This window comes from Heterodontus francisci, chromosome 8 (assembly GCF_036365525.1).
Source record: "Heterodontus francisci isolate sHetFra1 chromosome 8, sHetFra1.hap1, whole genome shotgun sequence".
Lineage (NCBI taxonomy): Eukaryota > Metazoa > Chordata > Chondrichthyes > Heterodontiformes > Heterodontidae > Heterodontus > Heterodontus francisci.
Window position 1 is genome coordinate 94716682 of NC_090378.1, and position 23355 is coordinate 94740036.

At 43.3% G+C, this 23355-nt stretch overlaps 1 protein-coding gene across 4 annotated transcripts in view; it reads right to left on the bottom strand.

Moving 5' to 3' along the window:
* Positions 1-960: 960 nt before the first annotated feature.
* The window catches only part of LOC137373029 (leucine-rich repeat-containing protein 52-like), a 167046-nt gene continuing 144651 nt past the window's right edge, over positions 961-23355 (bottom strand). Inside the window, exons 1-2 of one of the 4 annotated variants that reach the window (XM_068037760.1) lie at positions 11178-11748; positions 961-1483 (exon numbers count right to left, since the gene is read on the bottom strand). In XM_068037760.1, coding sequence (XP_067893861.1) covers positions 1188-1483; positions 11178-11748 — 867 coding nt within the window. In that variant the 3' untranslated portion in view covers positions 961-1187. Of the gene's footprint in view, positions 1484-11177; positions 11749-23355 lie in introns of those variants that run through there. The other 3 variants (XR_010975556.1, XR_010975559.1, XR_010975560.1) reach the window with 3 other exon arrangements.

The following is a 23355-nucleotide window of genomic DNA, read 5'->3' on the forward strand; positions in this document are numbered from 1 at the left end:
GGAACTCACCACAACAGCTCCAAAAGCACTCCACAGTATTCCCAGAGACTTTGCTATAGCTATTCTAAATAGCTCTGCCATTCTAAGTTACCTTTGCTGTGGGTTGGGTGCCTGGCCTTTTAAATAACACTGGTGCTGGGCCCTTCTTGCAGCTAAATATGTTTTTTTGCTGAGTGACAAGTGAATATGTTGATCTGTGTATCAAATTTGCAAATAAAGTGTTCAATCAGCTGGTGGGGCTGAATAATGTCATGACAGTACCAGTCAGAGGCCTCCTGCGTAAGCACCCTTCTCAGCATGGGGTGCCACGCAAACCATGCTGGAAGCACCTAGAGGCGCAGTGCACCCAAGACAGAGGGCCTCTGGCTTTCATAGCACCATTTCCAGCAGCACTACGGATCTGAAACTACTGTCAGTGCTACCTTGGTAAAGGTTTTACCCAGGAACACCCCACCTTCAGCCTGTAGCTTGTGTTGAATTAGATGATTTCCATCAAAGTGGTAGTAGTGGCACTACCACTGGCCTCAACTGGCCTCGAGGAAGAGCAAAATTAGGGCTCCCATTTCTGATCTAGTATGCATGTACGGATGCTAGGTAAAGATCAGATTAAACTTTGTTATTATGTCCTCCTCACATAAATAGCTCATCAACACTGACTAATTAGACTGTCAGGTGAGCAATCGCCAGCCATGTAAGGTATTAGAGGGGTTGTCAACATTCACACAGCTATATTCAGCTGAATCAACACCTTCAGAAGAAAAGGTGAGAAAACTGTGGGGGAGAAAAGCAGAGCCACCTTGATGCACTAATTCCTGTATCAGTAATCTGGTGTTAATCCAAAATTAAACTGTACAAATGGGGGAAGAAATGATCGTTATATACTCAATGCACAACACTCAGTCATTGACTTGGTAAAATCTCAGATTTTGCAAATAAGTATAATAAAGTTTATTGGCATATAGTTTACAAAATAAATTTGTACTTCTGATAATACATAAATTGCAAAGGAAGTATAAAGTAATTAGAACCATGATAATTGAAAAGAGTGATGCACTCCAATCTTCCACAACAGTTCATTGCATTGATCCATTGGCTAGTGAATTGATATTTTAATGAAGTCACCTACAGATGACCTTGGTAACTAACAAGTGTGCAGTGGTAGTATGATATTTCTGTAAGGTCCCATATCAAGTTTTGATGTTGGTATTCCTCACAATAGACCTTTTTGGTTTATATTGTTGCATTTCTATTTTATCTTCATCTTCTGTAAACTTCCTTTGACGTTCAACGCAGACCATGATTGCACCTGCAAGCGAGGCAACAATGATACCGCTGATAAATATTGCAAAACTAACCACTACGAAAAATAAATAGTCGAAGTAATCCAGGGGTGTGTGACAAATATCGAATAGCTTGCTTAAAGCTTTGGAGACACTGATTCCAGCCATTGATTTTGGCAAAACGCAGAAAGTATTAGCACCATCTGTTAAATCAAAAGCAAATTATTGCTCTTTATTTATTTGTTATTAGAATGGCATTGAAACACAAATGAGAATAGAGACAAGCAAAAAAAATTACACACAACGATACATAGAACTGAAAATTACATACCTTTGTGATATATTGTCTGTTATCTGTCTTGGAAAGAAGTAGTTAGAAAGAAGTCCATTTTACCATTATTCTTAAATAATTTCTGATGAAAACACTTCAGACCCATAAAGATGATCCCAAATGCAGTGTAGATTTACCAGATAACTGGACTGTATAAATCATTGGTTAACAGTGTAAATCATTGGTTAGGCCACAACTTGAGTACTGTGTGCAGTTCTGGTCACCTCATTACAGAAAAGATGTAATTGCACTGGAGAGGGTATAGAGGAGATTTACGATGATGTTGCCGGGACTGGAAAAATGCAGCTTTGAGGAAAAATTGGATCGGCTGGGGTTGTTCTCCTTGGAACAGAGAAGGCTGAGGGGAGATCTAATTGAAATGTACAAAATTTTAAGGGGCCTGGATTGAGTGGATGTGAAGGGCCTATTTACCTTAGCAAAGAGGTCAGTGTCTAGGGGCATAGATTTAAAGTGACTGGTAGAAAGATTACAGGGGAGATGAGGAATAGTTTTTTCACCCAGAGGGTGGTGGGGGGTCTGGAACTCACTGCCTGAAAGGGTAGTTGAGGAAGAAACCCTCAACACATTCAAAAGAAATCTGGATATGCACCTCAAGTGCCATAATCGGCAGGGCTACGGACCAAATGCTGGAAGGTGGGGTTAGACTGGGTATTTTTAGTTATTTTTCTTTTTTCTTTCTTTATTTTATTTTAGTTTGTTTCATCATTCATTTTTTTACCATGTGCCTACCCAATTTTTTTTCAAGTTTGTGCTTTGGGCCAGGGCTGTTCATTTTTCTGTCAATTAACACCCTCTCTGCACTCACGCTTTGTCTTTCAACACACCATTAACATATCGTTTGTCTTTGCTTCATGATCTTCTGGTCAGTTATTTTCTGTGACCCTCTGTGTCCCTATCAACATATTGTCCTTTGTTATCTCCTGCCCCACCCCTACTTTATTTGCTTAAAACCTATTACATTTCTAACATTTGCCAGTACTGATGAAATGTCACTGACCTGAAACATTAACTCTGCTTCTCTCTCCACAGATGCTGCCAGACCTGCTGAGTATTTCCAGCATTTCTTGTTTTTATTTCAGATTTCCAGCAGTATTTTGCATTTATTTTAGACTGGGTGGATCGTTTTTCAGCCGGCACTGACATGATGGGCCAAGTGACCTCTTTCTGTGCTGTAAACTTTCTATGATTCCATGATTCTATGGGTTAAATTATGGGGTGAGATTGCACTAACTAGGGTTGCATTCCCTGGAATTTAGAAGGTTAGATTTTTTTCAAATTATTAAGGGGAACTAAATGATAGTGAAGGTACAGAGAAACTATTTCCGCTGGTTGGGGAATCTAGAACTAGAGGACATAGACGAAAGATTAGGGCCAGACCTTATAGCAGTGAAGTTAGAAAACATTTTTACTTCTGCAAAGGATGGTGGAAGTTTAGAATTCTCTTCCGCAACCAGCAATTGTTGCAAGATCAATTGTGAATTTTAAATCTGAGATTGGTAGCTTTTTGTTAACAAAGGCATTAAGGGATATGGGGTTAAGTCACAGATTAGAATGATCTCATTGAATGGTGGAATGAGCTAGAAGGGCGAAATGGCCTACTCCTGTTCCTGTGTTATAATGAGTGCTGAAAGGACTTGGCACTGCAATGTTTTTTGTGTGCCTGTGGGCAAAAATGTTGAATGCCACAATGTCACAGTTATATGTGTAAAACAGAGGCGCAAGGGGAGAGCCAACTGTGCAACAGCCCCAACAAACAAATTTCTCTGCAGCACCTGTGGAAGAGCCTGTCACTCCAGAATTGGCCTTTATAGCCACTCCAGGCGCTGCTTCACAAACCACTGACCACCTCCAGGCGCGTATCCATTGTCTCTCGAGATAAGGAGGCCCAAAAGAAGATGTGTAAAATAATCTATGTTAAATCTATGAATTTAATAGACTACCTATCTCATCAAAGTAAAGTAAAAAATATGTTGCTGCTGTGTTATCTGGATTATGTGATGGGGAGAACTCAAGAGAAAAAAAACTAACTCTTAAAAGTGCAGGGCAAATAAAGCTTAAGTATTTTCAGAGGAGTACTGAGATCAAAAGATTTAAGGTGGCCCACATGTCAGGCGGACTCTATGGTAGCAATTACATTCAATAGTTCAAATTTCCCACATTTTAGAGATCTGGACAATCAGTTCCTACAGCTCCCCTCACCATGGAAAGGTTGAATTTATAACCTAACAAGACCCCAGTGACATGGTAACACTGGGAGAGCACTGCCCCTCCTAAACCCCCTAATACAATGTCAGTGCTGATCATGGCAAGATTCCCATGATCTGAAGAAACTTTTAGCAATTGTTTTGCATATTTTGTTTATGTTGAATTTGATTGCATTATCACTTATTTTTCCTCTGTGCTCTTGCATTTAACCGTTGTTAGATTGCTGTCACTTGTAGTTCTTTCAAGGGAACACTAATTGGTGAGTGTATCAGCTCACATTGGGGGATTAATTGATACATAATGCAGGAGCTGACTTAACTTTGTGCTAGTGGACCTGTTGTTGCTGCTGAAGATGAAGTTGAATGTTACTCCAACCTATGAAGGAGCAGACATAAATGTTCTTACCTCACCCTGCGATATATCTTAGAATTTGCAGAAGCAGGAGGGGATACTGCTTCAGTGCAACAACCTATCAATTTAGATAGTATCATAAAGTGCAACTGTCATACTTGAGGCATTTATGTTTCACATGGATGATTGGATTCCTCTCGTTCACCAGCTGCACTGTAGTTTGCATTATTGTAAATACAATAGCTCAAGATCACAGCCCAATGCCCAGTTTGGAATGTTGCATATTATGAGTCATGATCTTATGATTACTATTATCTGCAATCATTGGTCTATTTGAAACCCAGTCAATGAGCACTCAAAAAGTAAATGGGTGACCTCACTTCAGCAATGTCACTTTAAATTCCGAAGAAGGGTCACTGACCCGAAACGTTAACTCTGCTTCTCTTTCCACAGATGCTGCCAGACCTGCTGAGTGATTCCAGCATTTCTTGTTTTTGTTTCAGATTTCCAGCATCCGCAGTATTTTGCTTTCACTTTAAATTAACCATTTTTCTAAAGCATTTAATTATATCACCAGCACCGTCAATATAAGCAAGAGGTCAGACTCGCATTTATGTTCAGTAAAAGTTTTCAAAGTGCGACCCAGATTTCTGTCCACCTGGGGCTGGGCAAATGTTACATTCTGAGCAGAGTGTTTGCAGAATTCTATATTTCGTTCTGTAAATTCCTGTTATTTGTTGATCACAAGATAATTACAGATGAGGAAAGCCATTGTGCTCACCTTAATTCATCCTAATGTCTGCTGCATGACAGCATTCAATTGTTTCTCACATGATTACAAAGGCTTTGCTCCCACTGCTCTATCTGGATGCTTATTCCCCACATTGGTTACTCTTTGTGTGCTGAATAATTTCCCAATATCAGCCCTAAAGTTATCCTTTGCTTCTTTGGAACCTGCATCCCAAAGTTTAAATTAAAATATTATTCTGGCTTTGTTTTTATCTGTACCCTTAAGAAACGTATAGAAATCTATAAGATCACCCCTCGGGGGGCCTTCTTTCCAAGATGGAAAGCCTCAGTTTCTCCTCATAATTCAGACCCCTGACGCTGGGCATAGCCTGATGGCTCTTCTTTGTTGTGTGTCCAGTGTTTGAATATGTGTGTGTCTCTTGCTCCTTGTTGGGCAGAACTGGATGCAGTATTCAAGGTGCCGGCTATGCGGTTTGATCATTACTGTTGACTTATAGTCTATTCTTTTGACTATGTTGTTCAGCATCCTATTAGCTTTGTTGATTGCTGCTCTGTATCAATTGGATATATCTGACATCTGGTCTACTAAAACTGCTGGGTCTTTTTCAACTTCATTCAGAATTATTTCAACAACATTCGTGCAGTGTATGTGTCCTCTATTTTTCCTTCCTATTTGAAGAGACATTAACCCAACTGTAACTCCATGCTAATTCAAATCCTTCTTTTCACGTAAAATTAAGTTTTAATCCCCCTTTTTTAAGGCTTGTTTCCTTCAACTCCAAAACCTGGGGCTGAATTTTACCAGCCCCTCGACGCCATGTGTCGCGGCGTGGGGCCTGGTAAAATCCTGCGGGGAGAGGCCCGCCTCAACCTGCTATGTCGAGAAGGGCCCGCCGCAAATTACCAGCAGTGGGGGAACCTCGGTGCGGCCCCCCCCCACTCCCCCGCCCCATGGCGGCAGCACTCCAATTACAATATGTTAAACGGTACGTACTTCTGCAGATTATGCAGCCCACTGCCTCTCCATGGACACCTCTGGATTTTTCGCTGAATGGGCGGCACTCACGTGCCGTCCCGTTCACGATTTGAAAAGCTGGCGGTACCACAGAGGCAGAAGGTTTCACGGCAGAAGGTAAGTTCCTTTTCAGGGGTCTCACTCTGCATTCTTAATTGATAATGGGGGAACAGGGAAATGGCAGATAATTTAAACCAATATTTTGCATCGGTCTTCACGGTCCACATTATAAACATCCCACAGATATCAGATAAGCAAGGAGCTAATGGGAGGAAAGATCTTGTCTCTATCACGAGGGACAAAGTATTTGACAAACTAATGGGACTAAAGGCAGACAAGTCGCCAGGACCTGATGGTCTGCATCAAACGGTTTTAAAAGAAGTGATTGTAGAGATAGTGGAGGCATTGGTCGAAATATTCCGGAACTCACTGGATTCCAGGAGGGTCCCAGTGGATTGGAAAACCGCTTATGTGACACCCCTGTTCAAGAAGGGAGGGAGATAAAAAGCAGGAAACTATAGGCCAGTCAGTCTAACATCAGTCATTTGGAAGAAACAGCAGGACATTTAGAAAAGCTGAACGCAATCAAACAGAGTCAACATGGTTTTGTGAAAGGGAAATCATGTTCGAAAGATTTGCTAGAGTTCTTTGAGGATATAACAAGCAGAGTTGATAAAGGGGAACCGGTAGATGTAGTGTATTTGGATTTCCAGAAGGTATTCAATAAGGTGCCACATAAAGGATTATTGCACAAGATAGGAGCTCAGGGTATTGAGGGTAATGTATTAGCATGGATTGAGGATTGGTTAACACACAGAAGACAGAAAGACGGGATTAATGGGTCTTTTTCAGGTTGGAAAGACGTAACTAGTGGAGTCCCACAAGGATCAGTCGTAGGGCCTCAATTATTTACTATCTATATTAATGACTTGGAGGAGGAGGCAGAGTGTAATATATCCAAATTTGCTGATGATACAATAATAGGTGGGGGGGGGCATGTTGTGATGAGGATATAAGGAATCTGCAAGGGGATATAGATAGGTTGAATAATACTGTGCAGAAGAGGCCCTTCGGCCCATCAAGTCTGCACCGATGCATTAAAGACACCTAATCCCATTTGCCAGCACTTGGCCCATAGCCTTGAAGGGTTCAACTTTATTTATCACATGGAAATAGGTATGGCTCATCCTACATTGTGTGATGCTCTGCTCGTGAGGATGCTCGTATGCGCCAGAGGCAAAATCAACAGGCAGGTGTGATCCACGTAGAGGCCCACGGCCGTGAGCAGCAGTCCCCAAAGGGAGCTCGTCATTATGACTGCCGTGCATCGACATGACATGCCATCGGATGCCAGAGCACTAGTGTCAGAGGTGGTTGCACATGTAGAGAAGGTGGTGACACATCTCTGTGCCCTGCTCAAGGATGACCTGCAGCCCATGGACTCCAGTGGACATCCTATGCCTTTGTTCCTCATAGTGGCAGCGGTTCTCAAGCCTGACGCCTCTGCAGCTTTTTAGGGGCCCACCAGAGACCTTTGTGGGGTCACACAGTCAGCAGTGCACCGCTGCATCAGGGAGGTCACCAATGCCCTGCACCGGAGGGCCAGTGAGTATGTCCACTTCAGGACGGACTCTCACAGCCAGGCCCAGAGGGCCATTGGTTCTGGCACCATTGCCAGATAGCCAAAGGTTGTAATATTCATAGACTGCACTCATGTGGCCGTCAGGCTTCCTGCCAGGCTACCACCTGCAGACATCACTATTAAAGGAGCCCTGTCAATCTCGGTGAAGCTGGTATGTGATCACCGCAGATGCTTGTTGCGAATGTGTGACCGCTTCTCAGGCAGCTTCCATGATACCTGGGTCTTGCGCCAGTCCCAGCTGCCACCACTGTTCACTGAACTGGCTCAGATAGAGGGATGGCTTCTTGAAGATAAGGGCTATCCTTTGCAGACATGGCTCCTGACACCAGTGAGAGACCCCACCACTGCTGCAGAGGAGAGATACAATTCCAGTCACTGAGCTACATGAGCCGCCATTGAGCAGGAGATCGGCGTGCTGAATGAGTACCTCCAATTCCAGGAATGGATAGGGTGATGCCCTGTACTACGGGCCGAAAAGGCCAGCTCCTTTCTTTGCTGTTCTGCACAATCAGGCACCCAATAGGGGCCAGACCTGGCACGATGAGGAGAGACGTCAACAGGATTCCTCCTCGGACTATGAGGACACTGAGGACCTACAACATGAAAGACGCATGGGAGAGCAGATGGCAACCAGGCTCTGCACGCAGGGCTAGTAGTGAGCTAGGGATGGACATCAGTGCCTTATCAGACAAAGGCTCTCTGCACCATAGGAACCGACATGAGCTCTGCAAGCCACACATCACCCTCGCTCACCTGCTGTGCACCAGTCCACATCTGCAGCATCCCTGTGTAAACCATTAGAGGCAGCAGCTGACTGAGCCAATCTCCATGTCACTGCATCCGTGGAGATGCTCATGAGTAATGGTGGCATAGCGACGATGTTATTGTATACGTTGGCTCCCGACGGCCAACGATGCAAAGGGATGTGATATTGGCACTTCATGCTGGCACACATTATTCGCACAGAGAAAAGGACACACATGTTGGCGAGGAACGTTTAGTGAAAGACATATTTATATTGCTGTGACAGCCGTGCATTCCCATTTGTGTCAGTGTGTTCCTGCAAACGGAGAGGTTGCCCCTTCTTGGTGCAACCTCTGCTCTAGCAGCCTGACTGGAGGAAGGTTGCTGATCTGGTTGCCCTTTGGCCGTGGATGACTTTGGTGCTCATACCCTGTGCACACGAGGCCTAGTGGGCCCCGGCTGGCTGGAGGAGTGCTCGTTCATCCCCTTCCAGCATTGGACTCTTTGACGGCGGATGGCCCCACGTCTATTCACCTCCTCTGCCATCTCCAGCCAGACTGCCTTGTTCAGGTGGGAAGGCTTCTTCTCACCATCGCTGGTGAAAAGGACCTCCCACCCTGTCAGCACAGCCTGGAGGAGAGTGAACAGGGAAACTTCGCTGAACTGTGGGGTCACCCTAGAGCACCCCTCTGCCATCCTCGGCATTTGCTGTGGTCCTTTAAATGCAAAGGTGACTCCACTGTGTAACTGCTCTAACTTCTGGCTGCAAGGTTTGTCTTGCACATGTTCGAAAACCAGTGCAGGACTAGTGAGGAAATCTGTGCTGTTGTCATGGTTTTACACATCGACACATCTTCACGAACACTTTGCTTCTGCAGCGGCTGATCATATTTATTGGTGTAATATTTGTAGTTGGCAATGCAGCTAGAATATGAACATATTTTCCTGTTTTTTTAACAAAGTATGTATAATTGCAGTTACATGTATTTTCACATAACAGTTAACAGAGAAATGAATACAGATTCCAAATGCATATTAGTCTGCGGCTTTTCACAATCAGTTGATTAGATGCTCATAGTAGGTAACTATTCTTCAATTATGGTTTTATTTCTGTTGTGTATTTGCCTTTTATGGTATATTTAAGTCTCACGTCATGGAATGTACAAAATTAAGATTATTCACCCAGGTGTGGCACGCCAACAAGAAGCAATGTTACACTTGAGTGGAAGAAGAGGATCGCAACTTCATAGGACACTGGGACACAGCAGGGTAAGCATGGGGCAACAAAGCAGAAAGTGCTGGGGAAACTCAGCAGGTCAGGCAGCATCTGTGGAGAGAGAAGCAGAGTTAACTTTCAGGTTTGCGAACTCGGACAAGTTAACTCTGCTTCTCTCTCCACAGATGCTGCCTGACCTGCTGAGTTTCTCCAGCACTTTCTGCTTTGCTGCCAGATTGACAGCAGCCCCACTCTTCAGCAGTCAGGTAAGTATTTCTTTGACAGTTGTCAGGAAGCAGGTGCTGGGGTGCTTAAAATAGGGCCCCAGCACCTGCTGCACAACTCTCAAAATGTCTCTCACTGCGCCGAATGTCCCACCTCTCCCCACGTAATATGGGGGAGGGGGGGGGTTGGCTCGACGCAGTGTTTCTAATGAGCCCCCATGTGTAATATCACGGGGGCTCTGTAGTGGCCACTAAATGAGGGCACCCCGCAGAGTTTAAAGGGCGCCGCTGCAGAGCGCAGCGCCTGGCTAAAATTCAGCCCCTGGTGTGCAAAACATGGGAAATGCTGGAAATACACAGCAGGAACTGTCAGTCTGCATCTGAAAGAGAAGGAAGGATTAATGTTTCTCCTAATATCTTTCATCAGAACCAAGTTGGCCTGTTTTCCAACTTCACTGGTTGGCTGAACTGTTGTGTATTTCCAGCATTCACAGGATATTTTTCTTTCTTGCTCTGTCTAGTTCATGTTTAAAAATTTGTTCATCTTATTGGTTTTCCAAGCAGTTAGACTCGTATCTGCTCTCTTTCGGGACAGTTCAAATCTAGAAGAGAGGTACCTGGAGCCAGTTATTCAACTCTTGCCATTTTTTTTTGACTGCTAACTTTATTTCTCTTCTGGGTTTTGGTTCAAGTATTGAAGTTGTGCTTCAGCTATCCAAAGCCCTGGAATACTGTGAGCAGTTCTGAGCATCACATGTTAGGAAGGATACAACGGCCTTGGAGGAAGTGCAGCATCGATTTACCAGAATGATACCTGAACTCCAAGGGTTAAATTACAATGACAGATTACACAAACTAGGCTTCTATTGACTGGAATTTAGAAGGGTAAAGGGTGATTTGATTGCAGTTTTCAAGATATTAACAGGAACAGAGAGGGTAGATAGAAACTATTTCCACTGATTGGGGAGTGTAGTCGTGGGGGTATAGTCAAAAAAATCGATTCAGACCTTTTAGGAGTGAAATTAGGAAAAATGTCTTCACTCAAAGGGTGGTAGAAGATTGGAACTCTCTTCCTCAAATGGCAATTGATGCTGGATCAATTGTTAATTTTAAAACTGAGATTGATAGATTTGTGTTAGCCAAAGGTGTCAAAGGACACAGGGCAAAGGTGGGTATATGGAGCTGGGTCACAAATCAGCCTGATTTCATTGAGTGGTGGAACCAGCTCGAGGTGCTAAATGGCCTCCTCATGTTCCTTTATTCTCATTATTTCTGCTAATACAAACATTTCGCGAACTATCAACATTAAAGTCAGCACAAGCTGCATTACCTATAATGTCACGCAATATCATGCACGCATGGAATTAAGAGATTATAGATTTTGACACTAAACCTCACCTGGAAAAGTACTATTGTTTTCAAACATCCACCCACTGAGGACTGCAATTGTGCATTGACATTCCCAGGGATTGCCGGCCAAATATATGGTCTTCAAACCTTGAAGACTCCTTAACGAGGTCGTGTTTAAAAATGACAAGTTATTGTTGCTGAGATTAATTTCCCGAAGCCCCACGTTTGTTGCAAAGGCGCCATCCTCGATTTCTCTTAACTCCGGGTTGTGGCTGAGCTTCAAGATTATCAATTTATCTAAAGGTTCGAATGTCGTCCGAGCAATCCTTTGCAAGTGATTGGAACTGAGGTCTAAGTAAACCAGCTTTACTACACCGAGGAAGTCCAGCTTTGAAATCTCGGATATTTTGTTATTGCTGCAGTCCAGATGCACTAGGTCACTGAGAAGGTTGAGTTCCAGGGAATTGATTTCGGTGATGCTGTTGCTGGCGATGTCGAGATGCCTAGTGTTTAATGAGACATGTTTTGGAAATGCTTTCAGGTTTTTGCCTCTGCAATTCACTATAAATTGTTGGCACGTACAATTAGGAGGGCAATCAGCAGCCAACAGCACTCCCATCAGCAGTAATTCCCAAAGTAGTCCCTGCGGCTTTTTACACAGAAACATGTCGATATGATGTTATCCAAACCACAACTCCATTCTGATTCAAGATATATTTTGGTGCAAATTACACTTGATCCTTTTTTTAAATATATCTATTTTAAAAGTTTGATTTGCCGGAGACTTCAATGTGTTGCAACAGCTAACTCATAATGGCTGAAATTGTTCTGTACCTCTATACAGGCAGAAGGCCTTACCTGATGGAAGAGATAAACCTGAAAGTTAAGAAGAATTGGCTGATGTGCCAGTAACTGCGACCCAACCTCTTGATCCAATGTCACACCAGTTGCCAGTCAACGCATTTGTGACGTCCTAAATGCAACGACAGTCTTAAAGCAGAAGTGGGAAGTGTTTCCTATTCATTACAGGACTCACCAGACGAGGCTTCCTCGCTGGAATTTGCCTTGGCTGAACAGTTATTTAATCGAAAGGTCTCTACATGTTTAATATAGCTTTCATATTCTTGCTTTGCCTCCTGATGTTCCCCTTATAAAATGAATTGGGTTCTTGAAACTACCATCAACTTTATCAAGGCGATCAGTCAGTGGCAGTGTGGCTTTGTAAACAAGGTATTCGCTAGAAAGCAGGCAGTGACTCCTGAATGGCTTTTGACAAGCAGAATGAATCTTCATGTCAGAAGCTGCTGCCTCAATCATGAATAAACCGACAAAAGGTCAAAGGTACTTCACGACTGGTTGAGTAGCTATTCCAATGGGCTGTTTGGTTGACCTCAATGAACAGAATGTCTGTGGGGGTTTTTTTAAACAATCATTCTCATTTAAGGGGCACAGAAATGTGTAGGTTTAACTCCCAAGAGTTTAATTTTAAACCTGGACATGGAGTGAACTCAGTCTTGAGCAGCTCATGTATGGGGTGGAGGAGGAATCGTATGAAAGTAATTACACATTGAGATGTTTTTTAAATTGAGAAAGCCTACCTCTTCTTACCCTGCTGGATGGCCACCCACTTGTCCTGTGCTCATTGTGACTGTAGGGTGGCCACCTCCTGGAATGTACAATTCTCAACCTCCCTTGGGGAAGTAGTAACTCCAGCTGCTCCTCAAAGCTCAGAAACTCTGTACTTGAGCTGGAGCAGCCAGAGGAACTTCCTACACATGTGGTCACATAGGACACCTGAAGTGCCTATTTGCCACATGCTGCTGGAATTGGGAGCAGCAGGTCTCAGCTGCCTACTTTTTTTTAGGGTGTATTTATATACATGCCTGTTATGTTTTTTGTATGTCTTATCTTGGTACCCCTTTAACTCCTATTTATTATTTCTTTCTTTGATATTTGTCTATACCAGATTCTTATTTAAAGTAGTTTCAGATTGGTTTATTTTATCCCCTTAGATACTTTTCCTAAATACTTATTTTAAATATTTATCTGCTGTTCTTCAGCTTCCACCCTCTGCACGAGTTATGATATCACTTCTTCAGTGTTTCTCCCTATGGTCGTCTCTGCTGTCTCTCCTCATGCCTGTGCTGTATTTATGTTCCTCAGGTCTCCCGCAATGCTCTCTGCCACTCTTCTTCAAACTAGTGTCATGGGATCTTTTACGTTCACCCAATAGGGCAGAAGAGGCCTCGGTTTAAGATCTCATCCTAAAAATGCCACCTCCAACAGTGCAGCCCTCCCTCAGCAGTGCACTGGACCATCAGTTTAGGTTTTGTGCTCCTGCCTGTAGAGTGGAGCTTGAACCCACAACCTTCTGACTCAGAGCCAAGTTATAAATGGTTATAAATGGACCTCAAGTAAAGTATGAGAGTTGAGCACATATACAGCTGAGCAGAAAACAGGAAAGTGAAGAATAATTCAGAACAAGCTGTTAATTTGTACTTTAAAGATACAGTGGCTGCCTTCCTGTTATTTCTGTTTATACTGCTAGAACGTAAAATCAACCATTCTCCATATAAACCAGTAGCAAGTTTGGAAGAACTGTATCATTGTTTGAGTTTGAAGGGAAGTTTTAAATAAAGCTTGTAATTTAAACATTTATATGTAAGTAAAACATTGTTAGTATTGTTGCAGTACCTTAATATTCCTTTGCAGAAATGGTTGGTAAACAAGGCAAACCTGGAGTATTGTGCACAGTTTTGGTCTCCTTACCTAAGGAAGGATATACTTGCTATAAAGGGAGTGCAATGAAGGTTCACCAGACTGATCCCTGGGATGGTGGCATTGTCCTATGAAGAGAGATTGAGGAGACTAGGCCTGTATTCTTTAGAGTTTGGAAGAATAAGAGGTGACCTCATTGAAGCATACATAATTCTTACAGGACTCAACAAGGTTGATGCAGAAAGTATGTTTTCCCTGGTTGGGGGGTCTAGAACCAGAGGACACAGTCTCAGAATAAGAGGTAGGCCATTTAGGACTGAGATGAGGATAAATTTCTTCACTCAGAGGGTGATAAATTTGTGGAATTCTCTACCCCAGAGGGCTGCGGAGGTTCAGTCATTGAGTATGTTCAAGACAGAGTTCGATAGATTCCTAGATATTTAAGATATCAAGGGATATTGAGATAATGCAGGAAAATGATGTTGAGGTAGAAGATCAGCCATGATCTAGTTGAATTGCAGAGCAGGCTCGAGTGGCCAAATTGCCTTCTTCTGCTCCTATGTTCCTATTATGTTCCTAAGGAAAGATGCAAATAAAAACAAAATATGCTGGAAACACTCAGCAGATCAGGTAGCATCTGTGGAGGGAACAGAGAAGTTAGTGTCTCCAGTGTAGAACCTTCAAGGTTACACTAACTGTCCACTCTCTTCACAGATGCTGCCTGACCTGCTGAGTGTTTCTAGCATTTCTGTTTCAGATTTCCAACATCTTCAGTATCCTGCTTTTTGTTCAAACGTAAAGAACTGTTACATTATATTGTTATATTACATGCAGAAATGCATTTATTGTAACTGGTCTTTGCCTTCACTATCTTTGTGGAAATGTCTTACAATTTTTTTTCCAATGTTCCTTAATTTTTGTGATCCATTGTGAATCAAATTACCCAATTTCACTTTTTTATTTCATTTTACTTAATGTTTCTTCTATAACGAATCCTAGAAACATGCTATTCTACAAACTATTAATTACTAGACATTTTCTTTGTTAGCAGACTTAATGCAGAAACATTGAACTCAACATTTCCATTATGTGAAATATTTATCCATGTATTTAGCATAAACTGTTATAGAATTCTGCATGTTATATTCTATATTAAAATATATTTAATATGCTCTGTTAATCGAAACCGATGATAAAATACATTTTCAATGGAGCTCTTAAAGTTATTAAAATATAAATCAATCATATCTGAAATTAAAATGTTGTAAATGGCAGATAACTATTAATAGAAAACTCTTCAGTATTATGAACTTATGAGGACTAGCCTGCTAATATTTAAGATCAAACTCAGTACCAAAAAAAAGCCATCCACTAAAAGTACTCAATTGAGGCAATCGTTATAAGAGGGCACAGAAATGTCGCACCTCACAACATTTCCCATCTAAACTTGGTTCAGAGTTCTCATTGTCACTATTAGTTTCATCCTGTTCTACTTCAAGATCTGTAGCATTGCGTGCAGGGTCTTCCATGTACCAGCAAGGCTCAGCAAAGCTGAAGATGAATCGTGGAGGTGGCGACACTGCAGGAGACAGACAGCTTGGAGGAATCAATGGATAGTACGCAGAAAACGCAGCAGACTGACTATTACATACAGGACAGTAAATAAACTTTACCCAGCCACCAGAAGAGGAAGACATGATAGCTGACAGACAGTTCTCGCAAAAGGTATGAGAACATTCCAAGATTCTGGGTCTCCTTGTGAGGTCATCATAGCTATCGGAGCATAGAGGACATCGTTCAGGTCTCAAAATAGTTTCCTCGTCTTCTAATAATTCATCTTCTATTACATTTTGGCTCAAAGCAGGGTTTTCTTCATCCTGTTGAGCAGCTTGCTTCAGAGTTGCCACAATTTTTGTGTTAACCGTGAAGTTTCTATGTACCATTGTCCTGCACAAAGGACATATAACTTCTTCGCCATGACTCAGAGTAAGAATTTGAAGACAATCTTCACAGAAAATATGCAGGCATGGCAGGACTTTGGGCAGATGGAGTCCCAAATCATAGTCCATAAAACAAATGGGGCAAGTCGCATCTTCTGAAGAGAGTGCCTGCTAAAGGAGGACATGATGCTACAAGTATCACATTCAAGCAATATAGACTGTTGAAATCTTATTATTTCAGAACTATCATTTTCTGAAAAGTTGTAGATTGATTGCTAATAACAAGCAGATTGTTTCATCCTCTTGTGAAATTTTGGCCTCCTATGTCATATACCAGTTTGCAGACTGGAAGCACAGAAAGATTTTTGGCACTAGGATGTCTATTATAACACAAGCTGGATCGTAGAAAGGTTTGGCAGTTTCTTACAGAAAGGGCAGCCTCCTGCAATCAGCCTGCATTATCATTTCATTTTTCATTTTCAAAAATAACCTCTCTTTTTCTTCTAATTTTTTTTTCCTTTTGGTTTAACTTAGTTCTCTTCTTGTTTGGTTATTACCACATTAGTCATTTGGTAGTACAGAATCTGAGTATTGCTGAAAATAAGAGACATGTTGTCAAAGCTTTTCGTCTTGCACTCATCAGGACAATCCATAAGAATACCAATGTAAGGGAAAACAACAATTTTATACTGTATGAGAAGAGAGTGCTGATTGGTTGGCAAGTGAACTCTGATTGGTGGAGGTGTTGCCATGGAGAATGCACCAGTTTACAGTGACTGACAGTTAACTGCCAAGCTTTGTTTGACATTTAAACCAGGCAGCTTGACTGATTGATCAAGGCAATGCCCTGAGGAATGAACCGGTTTGTCAATGTCATATGTTTGTGATATAATCAATGAATCACTGAAAGGTCATCGACCTGAAACACAACTGTCTTTCTCTCTCCACAGATACTCACAGACCTAAGTATTTCCAGCATTTTCTGTTTTTATATCGAAATTATTTTGCTAGAACAACTTGTTTAATAAAGCTCTTGCGATGATGTGACATCAACTATGTTCTTAATCTGTTTTATTTATTTTATTTAGAGATACAGCACTGAAACAGGCTCTTTGGCCCACCAATTCTGTGCTGACCAACAGCCACCCATTTATACTAATCCTACATTAATTCCATATTCCCTACCACATCCCCACCATTCTCCTACTACCTACCTACACTAGGGGTAATTTACCTATCAACCTGCACATCTTTGGCTGTGGGAGCATCCAACAGAAACCCACACAGTCACAGGGAGAACTTGCAAACTCCGCAAAGACAGTACCCAGAACTAAACCCGGGTTGCTGGAGCTGTGAGGCTACGGTGCTAACCACTGCGCCACTGTGCGCCCTGCAATCTTGGCTACTAATTTAAAGACCAGAGAAGATAATGAGCTGCTGATACCATCTTAATCTGAATATTTTGCACAAGGTTGGATCAGAATGCTTTATAACCTTTCTGTTAGGGAAACTCCCCTTATTCAAAATAACCTTATCAAATTTTGTTAGTATTTAATCAGGTTTTTTATGTGAATCTTTCCAATTCAGACATATCAAGATGTGGTGCTTAATATAACAACTTACCACTTCATCTTAGATTCATAATATTTTTTTTAAAAGGATTTTAAGTTGACATATCCTTAATGCGTTTTTTCCTGTAGTAGTTTGAGACAAATAAAGCGATGTCTGAAACTTGAACTATCCCATTCATCACTCTACCATAGAATGTCAAGAAAATATCAGGCCACAAGAAGAAAGACATCTGAGACTTGATGCTGGTACAGATTCAAATTGCTGTCCTTAATTTTCTGATTTTTATTCTTCCTCCATTTTGATAGGTCTGTTATTGAAGTTATTTTTGTTGTATAGTTTGTTTTTTACTTAACTGATATGAAAGGAGGAAAAAATAAAGGATGTTTTTCCCCACATTTTTACTAATAATTCAGAAAGTATCATGGTTAAACTTGGACTATGTAACTGTTGTGGTTAACCATTAAACAAATTACTTACTTTACATTACGCCCAACATTAGGTGGCATGTTATACCTCTAACTTCCTTCTGACTGTAAAGTATGTTCTAATGTTTTAAATCTTTAAAAAAATTGTCCAATTTTGATTTGACTCAAATTAATTAAATTCAATGCACCATTGGTGGCTGTCAAGCAAATAACTTGATGAAATGAAATTTGGCTTTGCAAAAATGCTTAATTAAATGGCAGCTCAGTGTATAAAATCAGGCTTTGGGGGGTTGGGGGGGTGGTGGGAGCCAATGAATTAATTAATAAGATAAACAGAAACTGAATAAATAAAATTGGGCTAACATCATTGGGCTGGCTCTCTTTCTGCCTTTCCCCATGTCCATTTAGGTCCTGCTGTTTCTCTCAAGGTGTCAACCTTGGCTCAGTGGGGTGCACTCTTGCCTCAGAGTCAGAGGTTCGAGTCATAGAGTTATATAGCACAGAAACAGGCCCTTCAGCCCATCGTGTCCACGCCGGCCATCAAGCCTATCTATTCTAATCCCATTGTCCAGCACTTGGCCCATAGCCTTGTATGCTATGGCGTTTCAAATGCTCACCTAAATACTTCTTAAATGTCGTGAGGGTTCCTGCCTCTAACACCTCTTCAGGCAGTGTGTTCCAGATTCCAACCACCCTCTGGATGAAAAATATTTTCCTCAAATCCGCCTCTAAACCTCCTGCCCTTTATGGCGGCACAGTGGCGCAGTGGTTTGCACCGCAGCCTCACAGCTCCAGCGACCTGGGTTTAGTTCTGGGTACTGCCTGTGCGGAGTTTGCAAGTTCTCCCTGTGTCTGCGTGGGTTTCCGCTGGGTGCTCTGGTTTCCTCCCACAGCCAAAGACTTGCAGGTTGATAGGTAAATTGGCCATTGTAAATTGCCCCTAGTATAGGTAGGTGGTAGGAGAATGGTGGGGATGTGGTAGAGAATATGGGGTTAATGTAGGATTAGTATAAAATGGGTGGTTGTTGGTTGGCACAGACTCGGTGGGCCGAAGGGCCTGTTTCAGTGCTGTATCTCTAAATAAAATAAATATTTACCTTAAATCTATGCCCCCTGGTTATTGACACTTCCGCTAAGCGAAAATGTTTCTTCCTATCTACCCTATCTATGCCCCTCATAATTTTGTATACCTCAATCAGGTACCCCCTCAGCCTTCTCTGCTCTAAGGAAAACAACCCTAGCCTATCCAGTCTCTATTCATGGATGAAATGCTCCAGCCCAGGCAACATCCTGGTGAATCTGCTCTGCACCCTCTCCAGTGCAATCACATCCTTCCCATAGCGTGACGACCAGAACTGTACACAGTACTCCAGCTGTGGCCTAACTAGTGTTTTATACAGCTCCATCATATCTTCCCTGCTCTTATATTCTATGCTACGGCTAATAAAGGCAAGTATCCCATATGCCTTCCTAACCACCTTATCTACCTATGCTGCTGCCTTCAGTGATCTATGGACAAGTACACCAAGGTCCCTCTGACCCTCTGTACTTCCTAGGGTCCTACCATCCATTGTATATTCCTTTGCCTTGTTAGTCCTCCCAAAATGCATTACCTCACACTTCTCAGGATTAAATTCAATTTGGCACTGCTCTGCCCATCTTACCAGCCCATCTATATCATCCTGTAATCTAAGGTTTTCCTCCTCACTATTTACGACACCACCAATTATTCTGTCATCTGCGAAGTTACTGATCATATTTCTGAAGGTTCTGAAATTTCAGTCCCACCCCTAAGACTTGAGCACAAAATTCTAGATATACTATCCAGTGTAACACTATTGGAGGTGCCGTCTTTCAAATGATATTTAGATTTAGATTTAGATTTAGAGATACAGCACTGAAACAGGCCCTTCGGGCCACCGAGTCTGTGCCGACCATTAACCACCCATATTATGCTAATCCTACACTAATCCCATATTCCTACCACATCCCCACCTGTCCCTATATTCCCCTACCACCTACCTATACTAGGGGCAATTTATAATGGCCAATTTACCTATCAACCTGCAAGTCTTTTGGCTGTGGGAGGAAACCGGAGCACCCGGAAGAAACCCACGCAGACACAGGGAGAACTTGCAAACTCCACACAGGCAGTACCCAGAATTGAACCCGGGTCGCTGCAGCTATGAGGCTGCTGTGCTAACCACTGCGCCACTGTGTCAAACCAAGGCCCCATCTGCTCTCTTAGGTGGGCATATAGGATCCCACAGCAAAGTTCAAAGAAGAGCAGGAGAATTATCCCCATTGTCCTGCCCAGTATTTATCCATATGTATGGTCATGTATTTCATTGATGGAAAAGAATACTGTAAAATGCCAGCTGATCCACTATTGGCAGTTGGTAGGCGGTGGCGTAGTGGTATTATCACTGGACTAGTAACCCAGAGACCCAGGGTATTTCTGTGGGGGCATGGGTTCGAATCCCACCACAGCAGAAGGTGGAATTTGAATTTAATTAATAAATCTGGAATTAAAAGCTAGTCTAATGATGGCCATGAAACCATTGCTGATTGTTGTAAAAACCCAACTGGTTCACTAATGTCCTTTAGGGAAGGAAATCTGTTGTCCTTACCTGGTCTGGCCTACATGTGACTCCAGACCCACAGCAATGTGGTTAACTCTTACATGCCCTCTGAAATGGCCTAGCAAGCCACTCAGTTGTACCTAACCGCTACGAAGTCAATAAAAAGGAATGAAACTGGACGGACCACCCGGCATCGACCAAGGCACCGGAAACGACAATGGCAAACCCAGCCCTGTCGACCCTGCAAAGTCCTCCTTACTAACATCTGGGGGCTTGTGCCAAACTTGGGAGAGCTGTCCCACAGACTAGTCAAGCAACCGCCTGACATAGTCATACTCACGGAATCATACCTCACAGAAAGTGTCCCAGACTCTGCCATCACCATCCCCGGGTATGTCCTGTCCCACCGGCAGGACAGACCCACCAGAGGTGGTGGCACAGTGGTATACAGTAGGGAGGGAGTTGCCCTGGCAGTCCTCAACATCGACTCCGGACGCCATGAAGTCTCATGGCATCAGGTCAAACATGGGCAAGGTAACCTCCTACTGATTACCACCTACCGCCCTCCCTCAGCTGATGACTCAGTACTCCACCATGTTGGAGGAAGCACTGAGGGTGGCAAGGGCACAAAATGTTCTCTGGGTGGGGGACTTCAATGTCCATCACCAAGAGTGGCTCGGTAGCACCACTACTGACCGAGCTGGCCGAGTCCTAAAGGACATTGCTGCTAGACTGGGTCTGCGGCAGGTGGTGTGGGAACCAACACGAGGGAAAAACATACTTGACCTCGTCCTCACCAATCTGCCTGCTGCAGATGCTTCTATCCATGACTGTATTGGTAGGAGTGACCACCGCACAGTCCTTGTGGAGACGAAGTCCCGCCATCACATTGAGGATACCGTCCATCGTGTTGTATGGCACTAGCACCGTGCTAAATGGGATAGATTTCAAACAGATCTTGCAATGCAAAACTGGGCATCCATGAGGCGCTGTGGGCCATCAGCAGCAGCACAATTGTACTCAACCACAATCTCATGGCCCGGCATATCCCCCACTCTACCATTACCATCAAGCCAGGAGACCAACCCTGGTTCAATGAAGAGTGCAGGAGGGCATGCCAGAAGCAGCACCAGGCATACCTCAAAATAAGGTGTTAACCTGGTGAAGCTACAACCCAGGACTACTTGCATGCCAAACTGCGTAAGCAGCATGCGATAGACAGAGCTAAGTGATCCCATTGCCAACGGATCAGATCGAAGCTCTGCAGTCCTGCCACATCCAGCCGTGAATGGTGGTGGACAATTAAACAACTAACTGGAGGAGGTGGCTCCACAAATATCCCAATCCTCAATGATGGGGGAGCCCAGCACATCAGTGCAAAAGATAAGGCTGAAGCATTTGCAACAATCTTCAGCCAGAAGTGCCGAGTTGATGATCCATCTCAGCCTCCTCCTGAAGTCCCCAGCATCACAGATGCCAGACTTCAGCCAATTCGATTCACTCCGCGTGATATCAAGAAACGACTGAAGGCACTGGATACTGCAAAAGCTATGGGCCCTGACAATATTCCGGCAATAGTACTGAAGACCTGTGCTGCAGAACTTGCCGCGCCCCTAGCCAAGCTGTTCCAGTACAGCTACAACACTGGCATCTACCCTGCAATGTGGAAAATTGCCCAGGTATGTCTTGTACACACAAAGCAGGACAAGTCCAACCTTGCCAATTACCGCCCCATCAGCCTACTCTCAATCATCAGTAAAGTGATGGAAGGTGTCATCAACAGTGCCATCAAGCAGCACTTGCTTAGTAATAACCTGCTCACTGACACTCAGTTTGGGTTCCGCCAGGGCCACTCAGCTCCTGACCTCATTATAGCCTTGGTTCAAACATGGACAAAAGAGCTGAAGTGAAGAGGTGAGGTGAGAGTGACTGCCCTTGACATCAAGGCAGCATTTGACCGAGTATGACATCATGGAGCCCTCGCAAAACTGAGGTCAATGGGAATCAGGGGGAAAACTCTCCACTGGCTGGAGTCATACCTAGCGCAAAGGAATATGGTTGTGGTTGTTGGAGGTCAATCATCTGAGCTCCAGGACATCACTGCAGGAGTTCCTCAGGATAGTGTCCTGGGCCCAACCATCTTCAGTTGCTTCATCAATGACCTTCCTTCAATCATAAGGTCAGAAGTGGGGATGTTCGCTGATGATTGCACAATGTTCAGCACCATTCATGACTCCTCAGATGCTGAAGCAGTCTGTGTAGAAATGCAGCAAGACCCGGACAATATCCAGGCTTGGGCTGATAAGTGGCAAGTAACATTCGTGCCACACAAGTGCCAGGCAATGACCATCTCCAACAAGAGAGAATCTAACCATCTCCCCTTGACATTCAATGGCATTACCATCGCTGAATCCCCCACTATCAACATCCTAGGGGCTACCATTGACCAGAAACTGAACTGGAGTAGCCATATAAATACCATGGCTACAAGAGCAGGTCAGAGGCTAGGAATCCTGAGGCGAGTAACTCACCTCCTGACTCCCCAAAGCCTGTCTACCATCTACAAGTTACAAGTCAGGAGTGTGATGGAATACTCTCCATTTGCCTGGATGGGTGCAGCTCCAACAACACTCAAGAAGCTCGACACCATCCAGGACAAAGCAGCCCGCTTGATTGGCACCCCATCTACAAACATTCACTCCCTCCACCACCGACACACAGTGGCAGCAGTCTGTACCATCTACAAAATGCACTGCAGCAATGCACCAAGGCTCCTCAGACAGCGACCTCTACCATCTAGAAGGACAAGGGCAGCAAATACATGATAACACCACCACCTGCAAGTTCCCCTCCAAGTCACACACCATCCTGACTTGGAATACTGTGTTTTTCACAATGCAAAACTGCTTTCAAGACCAACACTTATATTACGTAATGCAGAATAGATTTTCATAATCACCTGCCAGGTAGAAGCAATCTGAAGCAATCA